Source organism: Trichechus manatus, unplaced genomic scaffold (assembly GCF_000243295.1).
Source record: "Trichechus manatus latirostris isolate Lorelei unplaced genomic scaffold, TriManLat1.0 scaffold00084, whole genome shotgun sequence".
NCBI lineage: Eukaryota > Metazoa > Chordata > Mammalia > Sirenia > Trichechidae > Trichechus > Trichechus manatus.
Window position 1 is genome coordinate 3,818,602 of NW_004444020.1, and position 26,687 is coordinate 3,845,288.

The 26,687-nt window shown below is 46.4% G+C and overlaps 1 protein-coding gene across 1 annotated transcript in view; it reads left to right on the forward strand.

The window, feature by feature from the left end:
• The window catches only part of TMEM108 (transmembrane protein 108), a 218,919-nt gene that overhangs the window by 183,197 nt on the left and 9,035 nt on the right, over positions 1-26,687 (forward strand). The window contains exons 2-3 of the mRNA XM_023735960.1: positions 18,587-18,963; positions 19,264-20,302. Of these exons, the coding sequence (XP_023591728.1) occupies positions 18,587-18,963; positions 19,264-20,302 (1,416 nt within the window). The remainder of the gene's footprint in view (positions 1-18,586; positions 18,964-19,263; positions 20,303-26,687) is intronic.

Consider the following 26,687-nt stretch of genomic DNA (forward strand, 5'->3'; position numbering starts at 1 on the left):
AGTAAATGTGTGCAATTGAATCAAATGAGTGAGAGAAGAAAGTGGGGCATGATGAGGGATTTGTCAGATGTTCAGCCAGCAGAATTAAGTGCCTGTAAACATCACTGTATGTAACTAGGTGAGAGAGAATATTTTTAAATTAAATTTAAAATTACTGTTTTCAGGGAGCTTTCAGGTGGCATAGTGGTTATGAGCTATGGCTGCTACCAAAAAGGTCGGCAGTTCCCATCCTCCAGGCGCTCCTTGGAAACCCTACGGGACAGTTCTACTCTGTCCTATAGGGTCGCTATGAGTCAGAATTGACTCAACGGGAGCAGGTTTGGTTTTTGGTTTTCAGGCAAATGGAAAGATGAGAGAAAATATACAATGACAAGAATAAAAGTCTTACATACCATTGTTTAGAGTACCATTCATGCTTAGGATGGCTGGAACCAGGAAGAAATACACAAAGGAAGACTACCTGGAGGTGATGGATCTTTAAAGGGATGCTAAATGAGGTGAAAGGAATAGGGTAGGGTAAGACACTGGGAAAGGAGTGACAAGAAGGAAGAATTGTCATCCCCCTTCACTGTCAGCATTGATTGGATACCATCTGTTACAGACATGATTCCCAGGGAGCAGACAGTAAGCTGTAAATTTGCATGCAGGAGGCTTTTTAGGCAGGCTCTCAGAATCAACACCTTTAGGAGAGTAAAGGAGGCAGAGCTGGGCAGAGGAAGAAGATGGGTTGCAATATAGTCACACCAAAGGCCTCAGGTGACCTCATGAGGAACTGAGGAGCTGGGTTGCCCTCCAGAGTCCTCCCAGATTTAACTCTACATCAACCAGTCATTGGATGCAGGTCACCCAGAAAGGGGGGTATAATCTTGAGATAATTTTTAAACCTTAAACCAAAAATACCCCCTGAAGTCTTATTAAAACCAAACAGTAGTTTAGCCTAACTAGTAAAAAATGTCTGCCTTGAGCATTATGCTCTTTTAAGAACTGTCTATATGGGATCAAAGTGACAATAGCAACTCGAAAGATTAGATAGGACTCTTAGGGGGCAGTGAGTTTATGTTAATGGAGGAGGAACAACTCAGAAAAGGAGGACGAGAATGGCTGCACAACTCGAAGAATGTGATCAGTGTCCCTGAACTGTACATGTAGAAACTTAAATTGGTGTATGTTTTGCTGTGTATATTCTCAGCAAGAACAATAGAATTAAATTAAAAAAAGAAAGAGACAGACAGAATTCCAGCATAGCCGCCTTATCTGGGAATTGATGCAAGGTCATCCAGCTAGTGAGTGGGTTTATACTTAGTTCTGTCTGGCTCCAATGCCTGTTTTCTCTCCACACATCCGCAGGAGAGAGAGGAGAGCCATGAAGAACTAAGCACCCTCTGTTATACTCTTTATTATGAAGCACTCTTTATTACAAAGTGTCCTATTTCTAGATCTGTAGGATCCAAACTCTGTGTCTTCCAGATTCTAAAGGAAATCTGGACCACCTTTGGAGTGGGGGGGGTGCCTTTACCTATGTGCCTTGGTTACCTGGGTTATGGGAATTGTGGTTAGAGGTGAGGGTGGGGGACAGCTAAGGAAATCTCAGAGATAAGGCACTACTTCCCCTTTTCATCCAGCCTAGGACATAGGGGCAGCTACCCCTCAGCTGCTAAGAAGGCAACATTCCCAAGCTGGGCTGTGGTGGTTGGTCCTTACAGAACCCCTAGGCTTAACCTGGGGATCAGAGCCTTTCGGGAGCTATGCTTCAGTTTTGATCCTGATGTTGGGTTTAACTCAAAGGCAGGCAGGGGTGGATTATCCAATAAGCAAATTAAGCACGGGCTCACTTGTGCTTATTTACTAACCTATAGCAAACAATTTCACATGGATTTTACCCACTACCACTGCTGTCAAGTCAATTCCAACTCTAGCGACCCTGTAGGACAGAGTAGAACTGCCCTATAGGGTTTCCTAGGCTATAAATCTTTGCAGAAGCAGAGTGCCACATCTTTTCTTCTGCAGAGTTACTGGTGTGTTCTAACCACCGACCTTTCGGTTAGCAGCCAGGTGCTTAACCACTGCACCACCAGGGCTCAAAATGAAACCCATGTGAAATTGTTCATTACAGATTAGTAAGTAAGCACAAGTAAGCCCATGCTTACCTTACTTCCTGGGTCATCCACCCCTGTCAGGGATTGTAAATTTGAGAAGAGGGTTTGATTCTCTAGGAAGGTGCTGTGGGATTGGGAGAGAGACAGATGCCAGTCATACCTAGAAGCAGAATCTTTGATGTGGTGAAAAATGTGAAATTGTTCACTACAGATGATCTAGTAAGCAAGGTAAGCAGGGCTTGAACACATGTCCTGGAGTGAAGGCCAAACCAGAGTGGAGCAGCCCTAGAGAACCTGACCAAGTAGGGTCAGCCCGCTTATCATTTCCAAGGCGTAATTAAGCTAGGAGCCTTTTGACCAGGTAGTGAAGCCTTCCTGCGTTCTGGATTTTGTATGTTCCCTGACAAGCGGCTGCACATAAAATATGCTCCAGCTAACGTAGTCCTAAACTATAGACCATCTTCCATTGTTCTCTCCATGTGTCGTTCTTATCCCCTTGGCTTAAAGTGGCCAAAATGGTTTTATTAGGTTTTCCACCAAAAGCTACCTCCAAGTCTACATTGAGTCATTCGGGTACCTAAATCCACACCTTTATACCCCAACAGAGACTAACAAAGAGGTGGAGGGGCATGGACCCTTCTATTCAGATAGGGCATGGGGTTAAGATTTGTTCTTTTCTGACGACTGAGTAAGATGATATATGAAAATTGCTTAATACAATGCCTGGCACATAGTAGGTGCTCAGTAAATGGAAACCTAGCATTCACGTTAGTATCCGTGTTGGCATTTAGAAGGGAATGAACGGTGGAGCGGGGAGGCAAGCTTTAATTCCCAAGCATACACAGCCTGGAGGGCTGAGCTTCAGAATTCAATTGTGAAATCCAGCCCATGCTGAAAACCTAAATTATACCTTGGAGTGTGGGCATCCTGCCTTGAAATGGGAAATTAGGCGATTTCACAAGGATGCACAGCTGTGTTGCCTGAGCCGTTTTGTTCCAGGCAGACTAGAACAGGCGGTGAACCTTCGGCAGCTGAGGGGTGCAGTGCCAGACAGCCTGCAGCCAGATCTGAGGGAACCGAGCGAGAATACCAAGCAGCCTCCACGCTGCTCCCGGGAGGACCAGGGGCAGGCCAGCCGGGTGATGCAGAGAGAGCAGACACTCTTCTTTGATGTCAGCACCTCCGCGGGGCTGCCCCCTCGCCTCCTCTCAGACACTGTGCCACCTTCCCTTCCAGCCGCCTCTCTTCTCTCCTCCACGAGCTCTTGTGTGCAGAGGAAGAGGTGCTGAGAGACGACCTTTCAGACTGTCAGCAAGCTGATGAGGATGTCAGGTCCAAAGCCCCAATGCCCTTTTTAGGTAAGTGATTGTCAGGCATGATCAGGCCAGGAATTTTTGTCTTTTTCTTCTGGCTTTTGAGAATTTGAAGCTAAGGGTAGACAGATGCTGTTGTGGTCAGGCCAGGAACCCTAGCTTCTTTGGGCAGTTCTCAGAACTCTCCAATGGGTTCCTTGGGTGACCCAAAGGTCCTGCTGTTGTCACTGAGCAGCCTGCTGGATGAAACCCAAGGTAGGGGACTGCAGGCTCTGGGGAAATTGGTTTTATTGGGTATGTAGGAACCTGGGGTTCTGGAGACACCCTGGGCCTAGCCCTTGCTTCTCTAGGATCTGCCTTATCAGCTGCCCCAACAGTAAGTTGTCCTATTTCTAGGACTTCCTTAATCCTCTCATCAAAACCTTCCAAAAGCATAAGCCTTGCACCAGGAAGCGAAAGCTGGGACTCAATCTCTGTCAAATCCAAATCTTGGCAAACACTCTCACAGCTCTTTAGAACTTTGGAAAGAAAGGAAGGCCAATTTGCTTATGTAATTGGGAATGGACTTGCGGTGATAGGAACAGTTGTGGGAGAGGGTCCTGAAGTAGATCTGCAGGAAGTGGATTCCATCTTGGCCATCTACTGCTTCCCACTGTCTTGTGGGATAAGTATACTGTAGTCACTTTGAACCAGTTAATATTAATCACTGAAACAAGCAAAGTAAAAACAAGATAAACTCACCCACACATGCATACCCCATTCGGCCACGTCACAGGACTCACGTTACTTATTGCTTTCTTTTGCTAACATTGTTTTCAAAGAAATAAGCATCTATAATTTTGTGGTAAGCATTCAGTGGCAAATAACCTTCTCAAATGTATGGAATTATTTATGTGTTCTTTCATTCATTCTTGCATTTTTTAAAAGAAACGTTACTCTGTTTCTATTATGTGTCAGACAGTGAACTCGGTTCTGGGGCTCCAGTGGCTCCCTCAAGAAACTTATGGCCCCAGAACAGTGACCTATACGTAAAAAAAAAACCTCAAACCAGTTGCTATCAAGTCAGCCCAACTTATGGCAACCCCATGTGTGTCAGAGTAGAACTGTGCTCCACTGGACTTTCAACGGCTTATATTTCAGAAGTAGATTGCCAGGCCTTTCTTCCAAGGTGGCTCTGGGTAGACTAGAACCTCCAACGTTTAGGTTAGCAGCCAAGGGCATTAACTATTTGTACCACCCAGGGACTCCTGACCTATAGGTAGTAGGAACTAAAACAAGTTATCCCCTGCTGAATGCCAGGCACTGTATGGGGCCTCTATATCTTAGTCTCGAGTTCTCACCCCTGAAAGCACCCTGCAGCTGGGCATTATTATCCTTATTGTACAGCTGAAGAAAGCAAAGCTTACCTAATTTGCCTGAGGTTCTGTAACTACGAAGTTGCAGAGCCAGGGTTGAAAACCTAAATCCCACTGACTCCAAGACCATGTACTCCCACCGTTCCCTCTGTTGAAGGTCTCTGTGGGGAGAAGGGTTACAACATGAACGTGAACAGAGGGCTCTGAGGGCATTGGGCAGGAGCCACCATTTCTGTCTAGGGAGTTGAGGGGTCTTGCTAAGACAGGGTGACAATCAGGTGGGTTTTTGGAGATGGATACGTCATCACCTAGCAGAAAAGAGTTATGGGCAGATATTTTAACAAATATGAAAGAACTCGTGTCCAAAACTTTATATGGCTTCTGTGTTTAAAAGACAGGGCAAGCTATTTCCACAGAAAAGATGAATAAACTTCTATCTTCACACAGCCTGGTTCCTTGGTCAGGAAAGTTATGACTGTTTATATTACACAGATGGCATTTACCCTGGTCACTTAGTTGGAATTTGAACTGGTTAAAACACTGTGTGTTCAGATTGTTAGTCTCCCTGACCATTTCATCTCCCAAATGCCACACAATTTGACTCTGAATGAGAATATTCAGAAAGATGAGAATGGGATGCGACAATGGTCATGGAATTTTTTTTCCTCTTTCTCCTAATAGGTTTTGAAACATATCAGTAGATATGTTAGATAAGAATCTACCCACCGGGTTAAGAAAGATCAGCAGAACTAGAGTTGGCATTAGGGCAGGGAGGGTCTCAGTCTCCCTCCCTGCAGTCTGCAGTCTGGGCACATGATCTCACACCAGGTTGCCAGAAAACTTGTCTACAAAGCTCCCTTCAGCTGTGCTCCCTTCCAGGACCCACCACTATATATCTATATATAGGATAGATAGATATTTATATTTAAGTTAGCTGTTCAAACCCAACAGGCGCTCCTCAGGAGAAGGATGTGGCAATGTGGCAGTCTACTTCCGTAAAGATTGTGGTGGTCGTTGTTAGGCGCTGTCAAGTCGGTTACAACTCATAGTGACCCTATGTTCAACAGAATAAAATTCTGCCGGGTCCTGCACCATCCTCACAATCATTGCTATGTTTGAGCCCATTGTTGCAGCCCTTGTGTCAGTCCATTTCCTGGAAGGTCTTCCTCTTTTTCACCAACCCTCTACTTCACCAAGCATAATGTCCCTCTCCAGGGACTGGTCCCTCCTGATAACTTGTCCAAAGTATGTGAGACTAAGTCTCGCCGTGTCGCTTCTAAGGAGCATTCTGGCTGTACCTCTTCTGACAGATTTGTTCATTCTCTGGCAGTCCATGGTATTTTCAATATTCTTTGCCAACACCATAATTCAAAGGCATCAATTCTTCAGTCTTCCTTACACATTGTCCAGCTTTCACATGCATATGAGGCAACTGAAAATACCATGGCTTGTGTCAGGCACACCTTAGTCCTCAAAGTGACATCTTTGCTTTTTAACACTTGAAAGAGGTCTTTTGCAGCAGATTTGCCCAACACAATACGTTATTTGATTTCTTGACCGGTGCTTCCGTGGGCATTGATTTTGGACCCAAGTAAAATGAAATCCTTGACATCTTCAATATTTTCTCCGTTCAGCAGGATGTTGCTTACTGGTTTAGTTGTGAGGATTTTTGTTTTCTTTATATTGAGGAGCAAACCATACTGAAGGCTGTAGTCTTTGATCTTCATCAGTAAGTCCTCTTTGCTTTCAGCAAGCAAGGTTGTGTCATCTGCATATCGCAGGTTGCGAATGAGTCACCCTCCAATCCTGATGCCGAGTTCTTTATATAGTCTAGCTTCTCGGATTATTTGCTTAACATAGAGATTGAATAAGTTGGTGAGAGGATACAACCCTGACACACACCTTTCCTGATTTTAAACCACGCAGTATCCCTTTGTTCTGTTTGAACAACTGCCCCTTGTTCTGTTTGAACAACTGCCCCTTGTTCTATGTACAGGTTCCGCGTGAGTACAATCAAGTGTTCTGGAATTCCCATTCTTCAAAGTGTTATCCATAATTTGTTATGATTCACACGGTGGAAAGCCTTTGCATGGTCAATAAAACACAGGAAAACATCTTTCTGGTATTCTCTGCTTTCAACCAAGATCCATCTGACTTTAGCAGTGATATCCGTCGTTCCACGTCCTCTTCTAAATCCAGCTTGAACTTCTGGCAGTTCCCTTGTCAATGTACTGCTGCAGCCATTGTTTAATTATCTTCAGCAGAATTTTACTTTCATGTGATACTAATGATGTTGTTCAGTAACTTCCACATTCTTTTGGATCACCTTTCTTTGAAATGGGCACAAATAGGAATCTTTTGCTTGCTTCATGTATGATGTCCTTGATGTCATCCCACAGCTCGTCTGGTCTTCGGTCATTAGTGTTCAGTGCGTCCAAATCTATTCTTGAGGTGGTCTCTAAATTCAGGGAAGATATACTCAAGGTTGTACTTTGTCTCTCATGGACTCAATTTAATTTTCTTCAGCTTCAACTTGAACTTACATACGAACAATTGATGTTCTGTCCCTCACTCAGCCCCTGGCCTTTTTCTGACTGATGGTATTGAACTTCTCCATCTTCTCTGTTTCCACAGATGTAGTCAGTTTGATTCCTGTGTACTCCATCTGGTGAGATCCACGTGTATAGTTACTGTGTATGTTGTTGAAAAAAAGATATTTCCAATGAATAGGTCATTGGTCTTGCAAAACTCTATCGTGGGATCTCTGGCATAGTTTCTATTACCAAGGCCATATTTTCCAACTAGTCATCCTTCTTCTTTGTTCCAAACTTACATTTTCCAATCACCGGTAATTATCAGTGCATCCTGATTGCATGTTCGATCAATTTCAGATTGCAGAAGCTGGTAAAAATCTTCAATTTCTCCATCTTTGGCCGTAGTGGTTGGTGCATAAATTTGAATAACAGTCGTATTAACTGGTCTTCCTTGTAGGCGTATGGATATTATCCTATCACTGACAGCGTTGTACTTCAGGATAAATCTTGAAATGCTCTTTTTGACAATAAATGGAATGCCATTTGTCTTCAATTTGTCATTCCTGGCATAGTAGACCATATGATTGTCTGATTCAAAATGACCAATACCAGTCCATTTTAGCTCAGTAATGCTTAGGATATCTGTCTTCAAGCATTCCATTTCATTTTTGACAACTTCCAATTTCTTAGATTCATACTTCGTACATTCTGTGTTCCAGTTATCAATGGATGTTTGCAGCTGTTTATTCTCATTTTGAATCATGCTGCATTAGCAAATGAAGGTCCCAAAAGCTTTACTCCATCTGCATCATTGAGGTCAACTCTACTTTGAGGAGGCAGCTCTTCCCCAGTCATATTTTGAGTGCCTTCCAACCTGAGGGGCTTATCTTCTAGCACTATATCAGATAGTGTTTCACTGCTATTCGTAAGGTTTTCACTGGCCAATTTTTTCAGAAGTAGATCAGCAGGTCCTTCTTCCTGGTTTGTCTCAGTCTGGAAGCTCCGCCGAAATCTGTCCACCCTGGGTGACCTTGCTGGCATTTGAAATACTGGTGGCTTAGCTTCCAGCATCATAGCAACACAAAAGCCACACAGTACGACAAACTGACGACAAGTGATGGTCCATAAAGATTACAGCTTTGCAAACCCTATAGGACAGTTCTGCTCTGTCCAATAGGGTTGCTGTGAGTCGGAATAAACTCGACAGCAACAGGGTTATTTATATATGTACATATGTATAGATAAATATGGATATTGTCATGGATTGAGTTGTGTCCCCAAAAAATGTGTGTATCAATTTGGCTGGGCCGTGATTCCCGGTATTGTGTGATTGTCCACCATTTTGTCATCTGATGTGATTTTCCTATGTGTTGTAAATCCTGCCTCTATGATGTTAATGTGGGGGATGGGCAGCAGTTGTGTTGATGAGGCAGGGCTCTATCTAAGGGATTAGATTGTGTCTTGAGCTGGTTACTTTTGGGATATAAAAGAGAGAAGCAAGCAGAGAGATGAGGGACCTCATACCACCAAGAAAGCAGTGTCAGGAACAGAGGGTGTCCTTTGGACCCTGGATTCCTGCGTGGAGAAGCTCCTAGTCCAGGGGAAGACTGATGGAGAATAAACTTCCGTTTGTTAAAGCCATCTACTTGTGGTGTTTCTGTTACAGTGACACTAGATGACTAAGACAGATATAGATATATATACGTGTGTATGTGTGTTCTGGATTTATACAGAAGTTGCAAAGATAGTACAGAGAGTTCCCATATACTCTGTACCCAGTTTCCTCTGTTATAAACATCTTATATTACTATGATACATGTGTTATAATTAATGGACCAATATTGATACTTTTTTTAAAATTTTACTTATTTAAATATCATTTTATTGTGTTTTCTGTGAAAGTGATACGTTCTTATTAACCAAAGTCCATACTTTATTCAGAGTTCCTTAGTTTTTGGCTAATATCCTTTTTCTCTTCTAGGATCCCATCTAAGATACCAGGTGACCTTTAGCCATCATGTCTTCTTAGGCTCCTCTTGGCTATGACATTTTCCAGACTTTCCTTATTTTTTATGACCTCAACAGTTTTGAGGTGTCCTAGTCAGATATTTTATAGAATGTTCCTCAATTAAGATTTGTCCTAATGTTTTTCTCATGATTACACTGAGGTTATAGACTTCTGGAAGTAAGACCACAGAGGTAAATTGCCATTTTCATCACATCATATCAAGGGTACGTAATATCAGCATGACTTATCACTGTTGATGTTGACCTTGATCACCTGGCTTAGGTAATGTTTGTCAGTTTTCTTCACTGTAAAGCACAGGACATTTTTTATGAGTCTTTTCCTTCTAGTTTGAGAGAGTACAAGACAGTCTGACTGATACGTTTGCGTTCTTTCCTGTGATGTCAGCAAGACGTTCCCTGAATATTAATGATCCTGTTTTTTTATTAGAGGTTGAGTTGACCTTTTCATCCATCTATCTCTGACTCTCATTTTTTTTGTTTGAGGAAAGTATTATGAGAACACCTTTGGGCATGAGTTTGTGCCCCTGTCAGAGCTGGTTTTATTCCCTTCTAGAATACCAGCTCCTTGAAGGACATAGCCATGTCTTTAATATATGGACACCATAGATCAGCCCCCAGCTTTACTCGATCAGTTTCCCAGCCCATAAAGTGTGTGTTTGTCAGGAAGCTTTATGGTACTCCTGGTATGCATTTGTTCCTTTCTTCCTTTAGGGGTGAGATGTAGTGATTAACAGCTCAGCTGCTAACCAAAAGATTGGCAGTTCGAATCCACCAGCCGCTCCTTGGAAACCCTATGGGGCAGTTCTAGTGTGTCCTGTAGGGTCACTATGAGTCAGAATTGACTTGACAGCAACGGGTTTGATTTTTGGTTGTATAGCTGTAAATCAAAGAAATCATGATGCTGTAGAAAGAGCCCGAAACTGAGATATTTCCCTTTTTCCTTTTTAGAGCTGCAGCACTAAAAAGCCCCTTGATGCTTAAATCCGGAATGGTCACTGAAAGGGCTTTGATTGCACTTCTACATAGATGGATTGCAGTTACTATTGCTGCCTAACAAACTACCCAAAAACTTAGTGGCTTAAAGCAATTGTAATCATTTCAATCGTGAATCTGTAATTTGGCCAGGGTCGCTTGTCTCTGTTCAACCCACATTCAGCTGGGGCAGCTTGACTGGGGCTGGGGGATTTACTTTCAAGATGGTGCACTCATATGTCTGGCAAGTTGGTGCTAGCTAACATCTGGAAGTTCAGCTGGGGCTGAAAGCCAGGGGCCTCAGTTCCTCCCCAAATGGGTTTCTCCATGGGCTACTCAGGCTTCCTCACAACATGACGGCTGGGTTCCAAGAGTAAACATCCGAACAGAACCAGGAAGAAGCTGTACCACCTTTTATGACATAGCCTCAAAAGTCACATAGCATCACTTCTGCCACAGTCACAAACCCTCCCAGATTCAAGGAGTGGGAACACAGCCCTTACTTCCTAATAGGAGGATTGTCAAAGTCACATTTAAGAAGAGTATGTGGCTTAGGATGTATTATGATGGTCATTTTCAGAAAATACCAACTTCCACAGCTGGCTAGTAAGCAATTTAGGGGAGTTTCTACTTACGACAGGATTCCATTCCAACAACTCTGTGGTAAGTCACTTCTGACGTAAGTTAAATACCTTGTTTTTTTTTTTTAGTTTTCATTATTACTGCCTTTTATTATTAGTGTCTTTATAAATCCAGTCTTTGTCTTTGGAGGTTGGAAACATTACATATAAACTTAGTTATATTTTAATACATACATACATAAAAAAATATACAAATCATAAAAATTGACTCCACTGATGAAGAAGAGTTGGACAACGTTGGCATTTTGTCAGTTGCAGTAATAACTCCACTTGTGGAAGGTTCTGGATCATCTAAATTATCCCTGGAAGTGGGGATGGCATTTCTAGTCAGAAAATTGGTGAGAGTTGTCTGTATGGTCCTTTTCTTTTTTTCTTCATCTATTTCGTGGTAACATCTCACTGATTCCTGAATCTGTCTGTCAACTTTAGCAAAGAGATCAGTGTTTGGGTCCATGTTTTCAAGCAACTGAAGCCCCTGATTTAGTTTAGAAAAAGCTCCAGCTAATCTTTTCACTGTAAATTTTTTTTATAACTTCTCTCCTTTCTCTTCCTCATTATTTCTTTCTTCTTCAGCATTTCTTTCCTCTTCAAAATCCGTTAAGTCCTGATCTGTCAATTCCCCTTCTTTGTAATCTATGAGCTGTTCCAGATCAGCGATAAAATGTACAAAAAAAAAAGGACAGTGGTAGGTGTGTTTCGTCGTAACTCAAATATATCGTAAGTTGGAGACTATCTGCATTATTATAGCCCAGGTGCTGGTCTACGTGTGAGAATATAACATTGAACCACACACAGTCCCTGCCTCTGGAAGCTTAGAGTTCAGACAGGGAAACACAAGACACTGACAATTTCAACTCAGAGTGACAGTTGCTGGAAGAGGGGTAAGCTTAGAGTGTTACAGGCACACAAAGAGGGACTGCTGACAAAGTCTTGAAGCCCGCGAAGCCTTCCCAGAGGAGTCTTAGGTGGAAAGTGTTTGTCCCAAGCTCAACTGTATGACTAAAGCAAAAAAAGCTAAAGCTGAAGAGAAAAGGCCCAATGTTGCCCCAAATGTTGCTGCATTTGGGGACAATTGTATTTATTAATTGTGGTCAAAACAGTTGTTACTATTCTTGTGTTATTGCCTGTCTTTATAAAGTGCTCCTCTGCAAGACCTTTTCCTGGATCAAAAATGTCTCAGTCCCCAGGGATCTCTCAGGCAGCCAGGGTCAGAGAAACCTGCGTTTAAATCTTGGTACTGCTGTATGGTGGCCATTTTGACCTCTTTTGGCTAGAGACAGGGAGAGGGTCCTCCCCCAAATGACTTAACTGTATGTTATCATGGAGATGGTGGGAGAACTTGGGCTGCAAATTTGCCATTCTTACCTGTCCCTGCTCCCAGAAGATGACCTATGCTGTGTGTGTGCATGTTTGTATATGCATGTGCACTCCCGTGTGTAGGTTCCTGTTAGAAAGTTGTGATCTGTATCAGCAGGTCTGCCGTACAAGGTAAATTCATGCTGGCTGGAGGCCGTGGCTGTATCTGGGGCACACATGGGCCCTGGCTCACATGGTTTTCTTGCTTGCATGTGTTCTAGAGATTGTAATTTGAAAAACGATTCACAGCGGAGTCATGGACCTCATTAGTCCAGGTGTTGAACCAGTGATCTCTGGACATTTCTGGTGATGGTCCCAGTTAGCTCTGAGCACTCAGGCAGAGATTCCTGCCCTCCTGCCCTTCAGCCCTGCAGACTAAGGCATGTCTCCAACAGGGCTCAATGGGAAGCAACATTTGGAAGGTGGCTGCCTGGAGAAAGGGCAGAAGCAAAGACTTGTACCCAAAACTCCCTAGTGTCATAAAGAAGCCAAGGTCACAGACATGGGTTGCTTCATAAGAGCAGTCACCAGCTCATCCTAAAGTCAGTGATGCAATTTTATTTCTGAATAAGGGAAACCGTACTCCAAGGAGTGGGGAGCTTATATTTGATCTTTAAAATGAATGGGATCCTTGAAGTTCAGAAGACAGAGCGCATTGGAATACCAGGACCATGGTAAGTGTAAAAAGAGCACTGCGAGTTTGCAGCAGTGATTCGGGTCCATTAATGGGATTGGCTGGGCAGTAGGTTGGCGTGAGTCCTGTCCTGGTCCTAACCCTGTGTGACTGCCTTGGCCCAGGGTAAGTCATTTCACTCTGCTGGGCCTCGGCCTCCTCATCTATAAAGTGAAGGGGGTAGTCCTAAAGTCTCTTCCTAGTAAAAGATGATAACTTTGAAATTAGAAAGAGAGAAGATTATATGGTATTGCCACATAGAAAAGAAACTCCCTGATGATCAGACTTGGTATGCTGTAGATACTGTTTCCTTTTGTTGTTGCAGCATCAGATGCAGAAGTTAAATAACCAAGTATTCTGGTTATCTGTTGCTGCAAAACAAACCACCCCAAAACAGTGGCTTAAAGCAGTAACAATCATTTATTTTGCTCACAAATCTTGGAGTTGACTGGGGTCAGCTGGGTGGTTCTCACTTGGGACCATTCATGTGGTTGCAGTCCAATCATGGCTGAGACAGAGGTCATCTCATAGGCTTCTTTACTCACATATCTGGCACCTGAATTAGGAAGACTCAAATGGCCAGGGCAAGGGTGGATCATCCAACAGGTAAGGTAAGCACGATGCTTACCTTGCTTACCAGAACATCTGTGTTAAACAATTTCACATTTTTTTTTACCACATCAAAGATTCTGCTTTAGGTATGACTGGCATCTGTCTCTCTCCCAACCCCATAGCACCTTCCTGTAGAATCAAAGCCTCTTTTCAAATTTACAGTCCCTAACAGGAGCTGATGATCTAGTAAGCAAGGTAAACATGGGCTGACTGTGCTTACTCACTAATCTGTAGTGAACAATTTCACATTCTTACCTTGCTTATTGGCTAATCTCCCCATGGGCTGGGGGCTTGACCAGCTGAGGCTCCTCAAGTGTTCTCTCTCTTAATGGGTCTCTCCTTCTGGTGGCCTCCGGGAGCTGGACGTCTTACCTGGGGGCTGAAGGCCTGCAGGGTGAGTACTCCAAGAGAAACCTGCAGAAGCTGCATGCCCTTTTCTACCTGGTCTCAGAAGTCATATGGTATCACTTCTGCCTTATTCTGTTCATTAAGGCATGGAGGCCCACCTGGGTTCAAGGAAAGGGGACACAAGCTCCACCTCTTGATGGGAGGTATGTCAGGGAACAGCAAACCTGATTTCAAATCACCACACCAGGACTGAGATGGCTGAAGACTCTGGTGCTTCTCCTGCGTAAGGTTTTAGAGACAATAAACAAAATACCTTGCAGTAGAAGCCTAGTTTAATGGGGAGGGAAGATCTACTCATAAGAAGAAAATATATAAAATTACATGGAAAATGAGATTGAATTCTGTTTAGCTGTTTAAATGTGTAAGGGAAAATTTATCCCTGTAACAAATATGCCATGCGTGTCTGTGTGCACACGCACAACAATGGTGTGCATTGAGATGCCAGGATTGGCGAAAAGGAGAGAATTAAAGCAGGGGATTTCCAACCCTTATATTGTACTATTACAAGGTCCCCCAGTTACTTGCTAAATAAATTTACTCCGCTGGATTTTTAAAAGAACACTAAATGTATCATACAGAGTCCTAGAATGGCGATAGAAGAAAACAGATAAGCTGGAAGAAAAGTCGAAAGACCAACAATAGAAAATCACTTCCCAAAAGATTGTGGATCATTGCTTTGAATGTGGAGAGCCACCTGGGTAGGTGGGCAGAGCACAATGGTGAACAAAAGTGGTCGAGCATGTGGACTCTGGAGCCAGCTGCCAGGGTTCACATCCTAGCTCCCCACTGCCCAGCTGTGTGACCATGGGCAGGTTCCTATACCTCTCTTGTGCTTCTTTTCCTCAGTTGAAGAGGGAACTAGTAATAGTACTCACCTCATCAAGTTGTTTGGAGGATTAAATATGTCAATACTGGTTTAGCCCTTCGGGGTGGGTTCATGGTACATAGGAAGCACTCAGTATGTTAGCCATTTCTGTCTTTGACAATCCTCTCCTTGCCTTTGCCACGTGCAAATATTGTGCCCAATATGGGCTGTGGGCAGCCAACCAAACAGAAGGAGGAGGGGCTTTTCCTCCCTTGGGTCTAGGGATCTTCTGTGTGTTGGAATTCTGTGTAGGAGGAGGTCTTCCTGCAACATCTGGGCACCCATGAATCCACGGGTTTCCATCCCCCGGACTTGTCCTCATTCCAACATGTTTTCAAAATAAGTTCTGCATTTCAAGCACATCAAGCTAAATTTTAGTTTTAGCCTCTCTTACATATTTGGAATTAGAACCTCCAGAGTCCGTTATGCAAATAAATGCAAATGATATGCAAAGAAGAGGTAGCCCCATATTGTGGGGAGGGAGAGTGAGCAGGCCAGCACAAAGAGCCTTGAATGAAAATTTGCATGTGTTTAGGGGAGCCCTGGGTTGAAGGCCTTGCACATTTATTTTGTCAATGTGTGTCTCATTCAGTCATTAACTTTTTATACCAAGGAGGAGAGGTAAACTCTTGTCTGATTTCCATACTGAAGGTGACAGTAGAGGTTGAAGGTGGTATTTGGGCAGTGTGACATAGTAGTAATTTTTTATGATACAAATAAAAAGTTGCTTTGAAATAATATCCCAGGCTGTGGTGCAGGCTGTGTCCCCAACTAGCTGTGTGTCCTTAAACAAGTCACTTCACACCTTCCATTGCCCTCTCTATAAAATGAGGGAGTTGAATTAGATGAGCTCTAGGGTCCCTCTCACTGTGACATCTAATGTCATCCTCCAAGTGAAAACCCTTTGCACCCAGGATGGCATTATCCACTCATTATACCAATGATTTACTCTGATGTCTGAAGAAGAAAGGGCTGAGGGGTACTTTAACAGTCTTAGAGAAAGGAAAATAACCTCAGGGGATACTGGCTACTGAGAAGAAAAAGAAGCAAGGCCAAACATGTTTACTTGTTATACTGTAAGTCTTACAGCAAGAAGAATTGCAGTCATATACTTCCTAGCAGGGAGGATTTTAGCCCCTGGAATGCTTATGGTGGGAAAGCTAGTGGAATTTCTTTCCCTGAGTATTTTAAAGACCAGGGTGTATTAACTTTCTGACTCTGGAGTACTGCAGAAGTCCTACTGGAGGCAGGAGGCTCCTACCCACCCGGGCCTGCCCCTGGGGTCAGCTGGTGCCTCTCTGACAGCTTTGTACTGCCCTTGATGCTTCCACCAAAAGGCTACGGTGTTTTTGGTCTCTGGTCTCTGATTGTATCCGACACCTCTGTTGCTCTACCCCAGGAATCCTCTGTGCCCACAATTTTAACTCCAGTTGTGGCTGCAACAAGCAGCTGGGTGCAAGTGCAACCTGACAACCCCTCCACCCCAAGGCTTCTCTGACTCGGCCATGTGAGGCATGTGCGCAAGCATGGACGTGCAGTGGAATTAGCACCCATGGGGAGCCCTTGACCAGTGAGGATGGGATCCACTGGCTAACGCTCCTTACAGGCAGACAGTTTGAGGTGCAATCTACTCAGCTCCTCAGAGGTCCTCAGTGGGTGTGAGTTGCCCACCCTGATCACCAGTAGCCTTCCTTGGATTGCTCTTCTATCCTTCCCTGTTTCATTCATCTGAGTGCCCCACGGATGTCCCCTGGGGTCACTTCCCACTATAGACTATCTGCACACGAGCCCTTTTTCTGTCTCTCCTTTGTGAGGGAACCCCAAATATAATGGGCACTTATACTGAACCAAGGTACTCATGAGCCAAACAGGATTGTAAGGGAATATCCATCAGAATGTCAGAGGTTGGGACCACCAGCCCTAAGAATAGATTGTCTGGTGGCATTCGGCTGCAGGGGCCAGGATAACCCTGAGCCAGTCAGAGGATGGCGAAGCCTGGCTCCTTCTGTGGATGCATCTTACTGTCCTCTCCTTCGTTCTTCTGTATCATTAGTGGGGTTGAATGGGAACAGCATGCATTTTGGAAACAGCCTCAGTTTCAAATCACACTTCTGCAGTGTGACTTTAAACATGTTGCTTGATCTCCCGCAGCCTCGATTTCCTGCCGCTTGGAGTGATTGTGAGGTATACAGAAACGGGTGAGAACAAGACACTAATTAAATTATCTGCAGTATTTTGTGGTTGTCCTCCATTTTGTGATCTGATATAATTATCCTATGTGTTATAAATCCTAACCTCTATGATGTTAATGAGGCAGGATTAGAGGCAGTTATGTTAATGAGCCAGGACACAATCTATAGGATTAGATTATATCTTGAGTCAATCTCTTTTGAGATATAAAAGAGAGAAACGAGCAGAGAGGAGAGGAACCTCATTACCACCAAGAAAGAAGAGCCAGGAGCAGAGCTCATCCTTTGGACCTGGGGTCCCTGTGCGGAGAAGCTCCTAAACACAGGGGAAGATTGATGACAAGGACCTTCTCCTCGAGCTGACGGAAAGAGAAGCCTTCCCCTAGAGCTAGCACCCTAAATTCAGACTTCTAGCCTCCTAAACTGTGAGAGAATAAATTTCTGTTTGTTAAAGCCACAACTTGTGGTATTTCTGTTATAGCTGCACTAGATAACTAAGACACGTGTTTAGAAGTGTTTTTAAATTTATAGGAAGTTTTTGTCCTTGTGCATTTTCTCAATGAACACGGAGATTCTCATTCAAAACCCCGGATTTTTGATGTATAAAAGGACTACTAATACTCAAAAAGTGAGGGCAAGCAGCCCAATGAGAATTTTCTGCTGAGAGCTCAGCTGTGTGAGCCCCATGGGAAAAGCAGTGAAGCATAATGACAGCCATAATGGCAGCTTGCATTTGTGGACTGCGCCTTCTACTCCAGGCTCTCTGCTGAGTGCCAGATCTGGGTGCCCCTTCTCTGGAACCCTGTCCCCTCTTTCCTGGCACTCTCTTCTGGCACTGAGACGTCTCTGCCTTGTTTTAGGATTGTTTGTGGATTTGTGCAAGCTGATCAAGGGCCAATGACTGCCCTGCTCATTTATGTGTCCCCCAGGGTCAAAGAGAGGGTGGGCCCTTCTAAATTGTTTGGTGAATGGCCCTGAACAAGCAGAGGCCTGCCCATTGGTACCTCTGAATAGTGTATAAATGGAGGCTTCAGAAAAGGGGCACAGGAGTTGGTCAGCTCTGCCTTCCCAGGCCTTCTTCGTTGGCTCAGGGTGACTCAGCCAGAGCTGCTGGCTTCCTGATGGCTATGCCCCTGGTCTTGACCCCTCCCTGGCTGTGGAGAGGCAGCAGGGCAGATGTGGAGGCTACAAGCCCTTCTTTCGAATCCCAGCCCCAGCCTGATCTGAGAAAATGCCCTTGGGCAGAGGGCTGATGGCATTTCAGAGGTCTTTGGGAAAGGCTGGGACAGGCCTGTTTAGTGGCCTTTGGGTCCCCTGATGCTGGTTTCTCTTCCTGACAGGTGCTGGTTGGCACCTATCTAATAGGCCTGTCCCAATCCCACATGGGGTTCTGTGTCTGATTTGAGAGTTGGGGAAGCAGTGTGATCTCCAGAATGCTCTTACATTTCCCCCTGCTCTCAGAGATTTGCAGGGTCTGGGGTGAGGAAGGCCCAGCTGTACGCTGCTCCAGATGTTTCACCTCTTCTCTCTGTCTTCCTCTCAAGGTTTCTTCCTGATCTTGGCACTGACTGAAGCACTGGTATTTGCCGTCCAGGAATCATCTCCCAGGGAATCTCTTCAGGTCCTCCACTCAGGCACGACTCCAGGCACCATGGTGACAGCACCCCCCAGCTCCTCAGTGGTGGCTGTCCCTGCCTCTGTGGCAATGCTTTCACCCCATGTTGATGGACCCTCCTCACAGGCCACAGCACCCATGGCGACAACGATGCCCCATCTAGACAGACACCCTCCTACAAATACCATCCCTACCATCATGGTGACAGAAACTGCCCCCCATTCTGAAGGCCTGCTGTACACTGGGCCCCCTCCTGCTGCCATGGCAACCACATCCACCCACTCAGAGGACCACCCCCCAGGAGAGGCTGTCCCCACCATCCTGCTGACAAAGCCAACAGGAGCCATGAGCCACCCCACAGGGGAGGCTCTGCCCACCATCCTGCTGACAAAGCCAACAGGAGCCACGAGCCACCCCCCAGAGGAGGCTGTCCCCACTGTCTTGCTGACAAAGCCAACAGGAGCCACGAGCCACCCCCCAGAGGAGGCTGTCCCCTCTGTCTTGCTGACAAAGCCAACAGGAGTCACCAGCCACCCCCCAGGGGAGGCTCTGCCTACTATCCTGCTGACAAAGCCAATAGGAGCCACGAGCCACCCCCCAGGGGAGGCTGTCCCCACCATCCTGCTGACAAAGCCAATGGGAGCCACCAGCCGCCCCACCACAGCAGGCCCCCGGTCTACTACACGCAGGCCCCCAAGGCCACCAGGCTCTTCCCGAAAGGGAGCACGTAGTTCATCACGCCTGGTCCCACCTGCGTCCAGTGGCCACTCGGGGAGGAAGGAAAGCCAGCGAGGGCGAAATCAGAGCTCCACACATCTGGGGCAGAAGCGGCCTCTGGGGAAAATCTTTCAGATCTACAAGGGCAACTTCACAGGGTCTGTGGAACCAGAACCCTTTGCCCTCACCCCCAGGAACCCACTCCAGGGTTACTCCTCCTCACCACAGCCCCAGACAGTGGCCACAACCACAGCGCCCAACGGTACCTCATGGGCATCATCCACCACCCCCCTGGTGCCTGCAGAGAACAAGTCAGGCCTTAGCAGAACAGACCAGGAGGGTGGTCCCGCCTTCACCAGCCAAGGAGGGGAGCTGAATGCCACAGCAGCCTCAGGTGCCCCCGCCAGTCCACAACTTGCCCCAGTGCCTTCTCAGCGCCACCGTGGTGACCCACAGGACAGCCCCAGCCACAGTAATTCCTTGCTTACTGTCATCCCTGGCACCAACAGACCTCTGTCTGCCAGCTCTGGGGTCTTCACAGCTGTCCCAGGGCCCACCCAGGCTGCCTTCGATGCCAGTGTCTCAGCCCCTTCCAAGGGGATTCCTCAGGGAGCATATACAACCCCACAGGCCCCAACCCACCCCCCTGGGGTCTCAGAAAGCACTGTTTCCCAAGCTAAGGAGGAGGCTGCGGCCACCTCCTCCATGACTGGCAGAGTGCCCAGTCCTCTCTCCACAGTGGTGTCCACAGCCACAGGAAACTTCCTCAACCGCCTGGTCCCCGCCGGGACCTGGAAGCCTGGAACAGTAGGGAACATCTCTCATGTGGCCGAAGGAGACAAACCCCAGCACAGAGCCACCATCTGCCTGAGCAAGATGGACATCATCTGGGTGATCTTGGCCATCAGCGTGCCCATCTCCTCCTGCTGTAAGTGTCTTGCCCTCTCCCACCTCCCCCTTCCCTTCTTCCTCTCCCTCTACCATGCCAACTTGCTCATTCACAGAATTCAAGTCCACTGTTGTCCTAGAGCTGGGCAGTCTTCACCAAGTGGGCTGCAAAAATTCCCAGAATCCCAGGAAACAAAGTAGCAAGACAAGACTCATAGGTCATCCCTGCTCCTGGTCCTTGGCTGTGCCAGGCCATGGTTCTGTGCTCACTCACCACAAAGCCACAGCTCCTGGGAGGGCCTTGCAGACAGTCTAACCCAACCCTGCATTTTGCAGAAAGACACGCCAAGCTGGAGAGTTGAGGTGGCTCACCGAGGGTCCCAGAGCTAGTGAGCGGCAGGGCTGGGATGGTGAGAGCTCAAAGTGCCTGTCTCAAGCCCAGTGCTCTTGTCACTGTACCGCCCTGCCACCCTCACCCTCAGGCTTAGCCTTTCTCCCTGATTGTCTCTATAAATGCATATAGCAACTTGGCACCAAAACCCCACAGGTGAAAGTTGGCTCTTCCAAATTCATAGCCTCTAAGTAACAAAGCCTTCACCTTTCTCTCCTACTTCTTTTCCATCTCCCCTCTTGTCCTTCCTCTCCTCTCCCCTCTCATCTCTTCTCCTTCACTTTGCCTTTTTCTTCTCTCTCTTCCCCAAAGAAAAAAGAGGAAATGGAGCTTTTTATTTGGTAAGAAGTTTTATTAGCCTTGGCAAAAACATAATTCTTGTAGCTAAAGCGGGACTTGAGAATTACGTGTGAATTTTGCTCTCCTCCTATTTCCCTGTTTTATTTGCTGTGGTGTAAGCTGGATGCAGTGTGAGCCTCCTGTTTGGCAGCATTTTGCTTCCACTGGTATCTAGTGAAGGCATCTCCCAAGGCCATCAGCACCCCCATGCTGCAGCCTGATGCTCTGTTAATCCAGAGTCAGGAGGCTTTCTCCCTGATGTCTCTAAACAACCTGATCTAATCTCTCGGGACTTTACGGCTTTCTTTATGTTTTCCCCATCTACTTGGTCCTAGATTCTTGAGAGTTCCTCTGCTAAGCTCGCAGGTATCTTCCCTGTACTCTGCCCCACCCCACTCCCAAATGGTTATCATCCGGCCACCCTCTGAAATCCCGGCTGTGAGATGACCCACACCTCACTCACTGGGCAGCCCATTCTCCTTTGACCTTTCAGGCATTACCCCACTACTCCGGGGGACTGAAATTTGCCCCCTTGTAATTTCTACTCCATGTTCCTAAGCCTTACCCTCTGAAACACCAAAAACAGTCCATTTAATAACCCCTCAAGACAGGTGAAATGGCTCTCAAGAGCAGTCTTTTCTTTTTCCGAGCTACTCATCCCTGTTCCTTGAAGTCTTCCTCAAGGGGCTATATTGCCTTGGCCCTCACCCCACTGTCTGCCCCTCCGGATGGCCTCCAGTTTACCCCTGTTCTCCAGAAGGGAGCTGGGCCTTCGACATATGCCCAGCAATGGCAGAGGAGAGCGTATGGTGGTTCATTTGTCTGGACACTGGGCCCGATTGAGGAGCCCGCGCTTGCATCAGCTCTGTTGGTTTTATTAGCTTTCACGTCACCCCACTGGATCTCACCCCAATCTCAAGAGGAATGAAAGTCCTGAGGCTTTTCACATGGGGAGGCTGTTGAGCCAGGTCCCCTCCTCAGCCTTTCCACATGCTGTGGGCTGTTTGAACGATAGTGCTAGACGGTTACGCCTTTAACATGAATCATGATTTCCACTCAGCATTGTACTCCAACAAGATCTTTTTCAATCTAGAGTCTGGATGCTTTCCCTAAGCCACCTCTCCCAGATTTCTCTGGGTTGGTGAGCAAAGCAAACTTTCCATGTCAGTGGTGGGTGGCCTATTTCTGCTCAAGGACCCAATTCAGGAAGAGTCAAAGTATTAGCCCGTTGCATGTTTGTTCATTCTTAATGAAAGCAGGTGTATTGTCTCTTAAGATACACATGTATTCTTAAAACTGTGATTTCTCACTTTTAAAACAGAAGAATAATAATGAGAAAATGTAGCAGTATTAGCCAATAAATTATTAATAATGGTCATATTTGAGAAGTAACCACATTAGAGGCAACTTTCTAGTTGCCCATTCCTTTCGTGTGTCCAGGATGCTTTAGTTTACAAAGTGAGCTCCCATTAATATCATCATTCCATCCCTAAATCAGACTGGCCAGAGAAATAAAATAAAAACAGAAGCAAACAAACAAATCACCCAAGGCGATTCTGGCCGTCATCTACTCCTTACAAGTGGGCGGTAAGTCTCCAGGTAAAGTGACTTGCCCTGGATCCCAGTCACACAATAGGTCAGCCAGCTAGTGGTAGAATTCGTTTGTCTGGTTTAATGTAATATTTCCTGAGGGCTCATTATCTGCCAGGCACTAGGCAATCAGAAGTGTATGATGTGGCTGCCTCCCCAACTCCCAGAGCCCTCTCTCCAGCTGGACTTCCTTCTTTGCCTAGGCTGGACACCCAGAGTAGACCTAGCCTGCACACCCACCTGGGTTTTGCAATTCCTCTCCCCGAACCGTTCTGCTAGGTATGAGTTTGAAATTAGATCAGCTCTTACTGCAAAGTCAGAAAGTCCCTGGGCTGCCTAAACCATGCATAAAAGTGCCAGCCAAGACCTGCAAGGATGCAGCCTGGAACATTTCCTCAGGAATGCTTCTGGTGCTCCGACAGGAGGCTTCAGATGCTAGGAATATAACATTACTTTCTAGAGGAAGATATGATCTCTTATTCAACGTGGACTCTAGATAGCACCTTGGAATTGCAGACCCTACCTCCTTTGGTGTCTGTCTTGCAGTTCCACCATCCACCTGGAACACTCCCATGAGCCCTCACTCCTAGATTCGCCAAGGTTCCTGCCTCAGCCCTACCTGCTTCCACACATAGCTCTCTGTCCTCGGCCCTGGCCCATGACTCCTGTGGGGTCATTGTTAACCCAGGGAAGACCCCACTGGAGGGACACAGAAGAATACTTGTCCAGCTTCAGAACCCTGTGCTCTTTCAAACCACAGATAACGTGAACATCCAGGCTGTTTCCATAGCCCAACCCTCCCTCTGTCCTTAGGCACTCTGCACCCCTCAAAAGAAGGGTCTCAGCCCTTGCCACTTTGCCAGATATTTTTGGCAGTCTGCATTAGTAGCAAAGTGCACGCGTAGGTTTCCTCTCATCTGGTTTTTCAGACCAGCACTGGCCCTGGCCCTTCTCCTCTTCATCCACCAGAAGCCAGAGTTCAGGTGGCCAGGGCTGCTGGTCAGGGGATGAGCATAGCACACCCCAGGCCTGCCCAGGGAAAGATGTTATCAGTTCCACCTGCCCTTCTACCCCAGGCTGGAAGGATATGTGTATGCCAGGGCTGGGAGATGCTTCTTTTCCTGAGCCATGCCAGAGTCTTGCAGGGTTTCCAGATGTGCTGAGAAATGAAATTGATTGGACCCAGGGCACACTCATTGGAGCAGGGGACCCTGTGGCTTCTAAGCTGGTCTCTGCTGCCACCATCAGGACACACACAACCCACCATCTCCTGCTAGAGGCGTCTGGGCCTGGCACTACCAGCCTCCCTTGCCTGTCCCATATGTGCCACATCTGTGCTTGAGAATGTCTTCACCTAGCCTCCCTGTGTGAAGATGCAGGGTTTATAGAGAGTGAGAGCAGGAAGCACTGCCAGCTGCAGATGTTTTTCATCCCCAGTCCAAGCTGAGCCTGGCCGAAGCAGAGTAGCACCTCACTGACCCAACGTGTGAGGTCCATCTATACACCTTGCCCCAGAGCAGTCCGGCTCCTTCCAGTCATATGGTAAAGACCCTTGGCATATTCGTGCAGCATGACGAGATAACGTAGCAATGTGCCCAGTGTGGCTCTTGGCTATGTTAATTGTTCGGTGAATGTTTGTCACATTTGAATATATATATGTACCTTTTACTCACAGGCCCAAAATGATTTTGTAAATATTATCTAAGACAACCTGGGTCAGAATTATTCTTGACCTGGAGGCTTGTCTCCTTGGGGCTTATGAACCAGTGGAAGGAGGAGGAGGGGGATGTCAGGGCTGCCCAGGGATGTCACCTTGGCTGCACCAGAGTGTTGTGCCCATACTCTAACAGCTTTTCTCTGTGCTTCCCAAACAGGGCCCCTGTGGGAACCTCCTTGGACCTTTGACAGGCTTATTCCCAACCCAGGATGGGGAGCCAGGCAATAAGCCCCCACTTGGTTTCCCCAGGCCCGTGACCTCATGTCCAGCCTGGCCTCCTTCCATACCCTAAGGCCTCCCCTTGGCCTCCTCCCTCAACCTTCAAATGAGGGAAATGAATGTCCACAGCACTGGCTCACCCCTCACGTTGGAACCGTTGGACTAATCCTTTCTGGTCTCAAGTTTCCCTCTATAAAATGAAAGGGCTCCCTGTCTCCTGTAACTTTTCTAACTTTAAAAATACATGAATCACTAGAGATGAGGCCTGGTGTAATAGAAAGACTTGGCTTGTGGATGTAAACCCTGCTCTGCCACTCATCGGCTGCAGAACTCAGACACATTAACTGTTGATCCAGTGTTTTCTCAAATGAGACTAATATCCACTGTGTTAGTTCAGGTCCTTTGAGAAGCAGACACCTAGGTGGGATTACGTAGGCATGCAAAAGACTTACGGGGGAAACACTTGTGAAGTATAAACGGAAGGAACCAGAGTAGGCAGGGAGGGTCCTCAGACTGAACATAGGCCTGACACCTGTGAAAGGAGCAGAGTAAGGAAGAGTGGGTAGGAAGAATCTTGGACTAAAGTGAAATTCTGAGAAAGTTTCTGCCAGGCCAATGGGCGTCCTCTAGCCATAAGAGGAATCCTGTATCCCACAGAGCAGCCCTGAGAAATACGGCCTTTGTGCAAACGTGGTATGGATCCAGAGAGGTGGCAGCTGAATGGGGCATTTTCTTGGCCGCAATACCCACCTCAAAAATGTGTTGTGAAAATCAGATAACGCATATAAGCTCCTCCCACAGTGTCTGCCATGGGGAAGGGGCTCAAGAGGTGGCAGTGATAACATAGTGATGATTATTATTGTTACTGCTGTGATTGCAGTGCTGTCTCAACCAGGCCATAGAGAGCAATTTCAGCAGGTGTTTGAACAGGTTGAATCCTCGGGATCCTGTAGGGTTTCATTTCCATTTCCCATTACACATTGGTTCCCATCACCTGAAAGCTTGCCACCCCTCCTAGAAAGGTTAACACAGAGCTCAGGGCTCTATCTTAAAATCAGTGACCTTACCCCTTCCTGCCACACATCCAACAAGCCATGGATGACTCCCCATCAACATTCCTGGGAAGCCAAAGGAGTTTGCTTAGTTCTCACCCTGTTTTAAAACTTGAGGAAATAGGGGCTGTTGATCTCCTATAGTGTTTTACAGCTGTTGCTTTAGGAGTAATAGAAGACTTAAAGCTCTGTAACTAAATCAGGAAGGGGTGGATAACACCTTGTGTTTGCAGAGGGGTGTAGTTTACAAAGTGCTTCCACATGCCTAATGCATGTTCCTTCCCAGTGCTCAGGACACTATAGGACAATGGGCATAAACTTGCAGGTCACATAGACCTGGGTTCAAGTTCCAGTAGTTAACTGTGTGATCAGGATCAATTTTCTTAACTTCCATGAGTTTCAATTACTTCTTCTATCAGTGGGAAGAGTAATAGTACCTTCCTCAGAAGGTGGTTGTGTGGATTAAATAAGACTGGGAAGTGCCTAGGTCAGTGCTGAGAATATATCAGCTATGCCAGCAATCTGAATTGTACTTTCTTTTCTTGGAAGAAAGGTCAGACCACCGAAGTAGTGAGCCAGAGATGGCCCTTTGGCTTTGAGCCATCCAACTATTGTGCAGCCCAGTTTTCTTTTTAGATCTCGCTTGTGGACGGTGCTGGGAGAACAAGGAGTGGGAAGAGAGCTATCATTAATTCAGTACCTACTGTGTGTCAGGGAGAGTGCTCAGCATTTTGCATCCATGAGCTCTTTAATTCTCATGACAACCCTAGGAAGTCCATGTTAATCAGAGAGATGGAGTGACTTACCCGGCAGGCCTTTGGCTCTAAGACTCTGCTCTCTCTGGAGCGAGGCAGACTTCCAGTGAGTGAATGAAGTGGTGCTTGAGAAGCACTGGGAACTCCCTGAGAGAAACAGAATGGGCCTGGAGCATTAACATGTGGGGGAGAGAGCTTGGGACAGAACTCCCTGTTCCACCCCCAGGCCATCCTGCAACAGTGACAGCCCTTCCCGCAAGGCAGAATCCGGGGGTCCTGTGTTCTAAACAGGCCCAGGCTTGAGAGCCAGGGATAAGGTGGGCTGTTAGAAGGAGCAGTGGACTGGAGATCAGAGGGCCTGG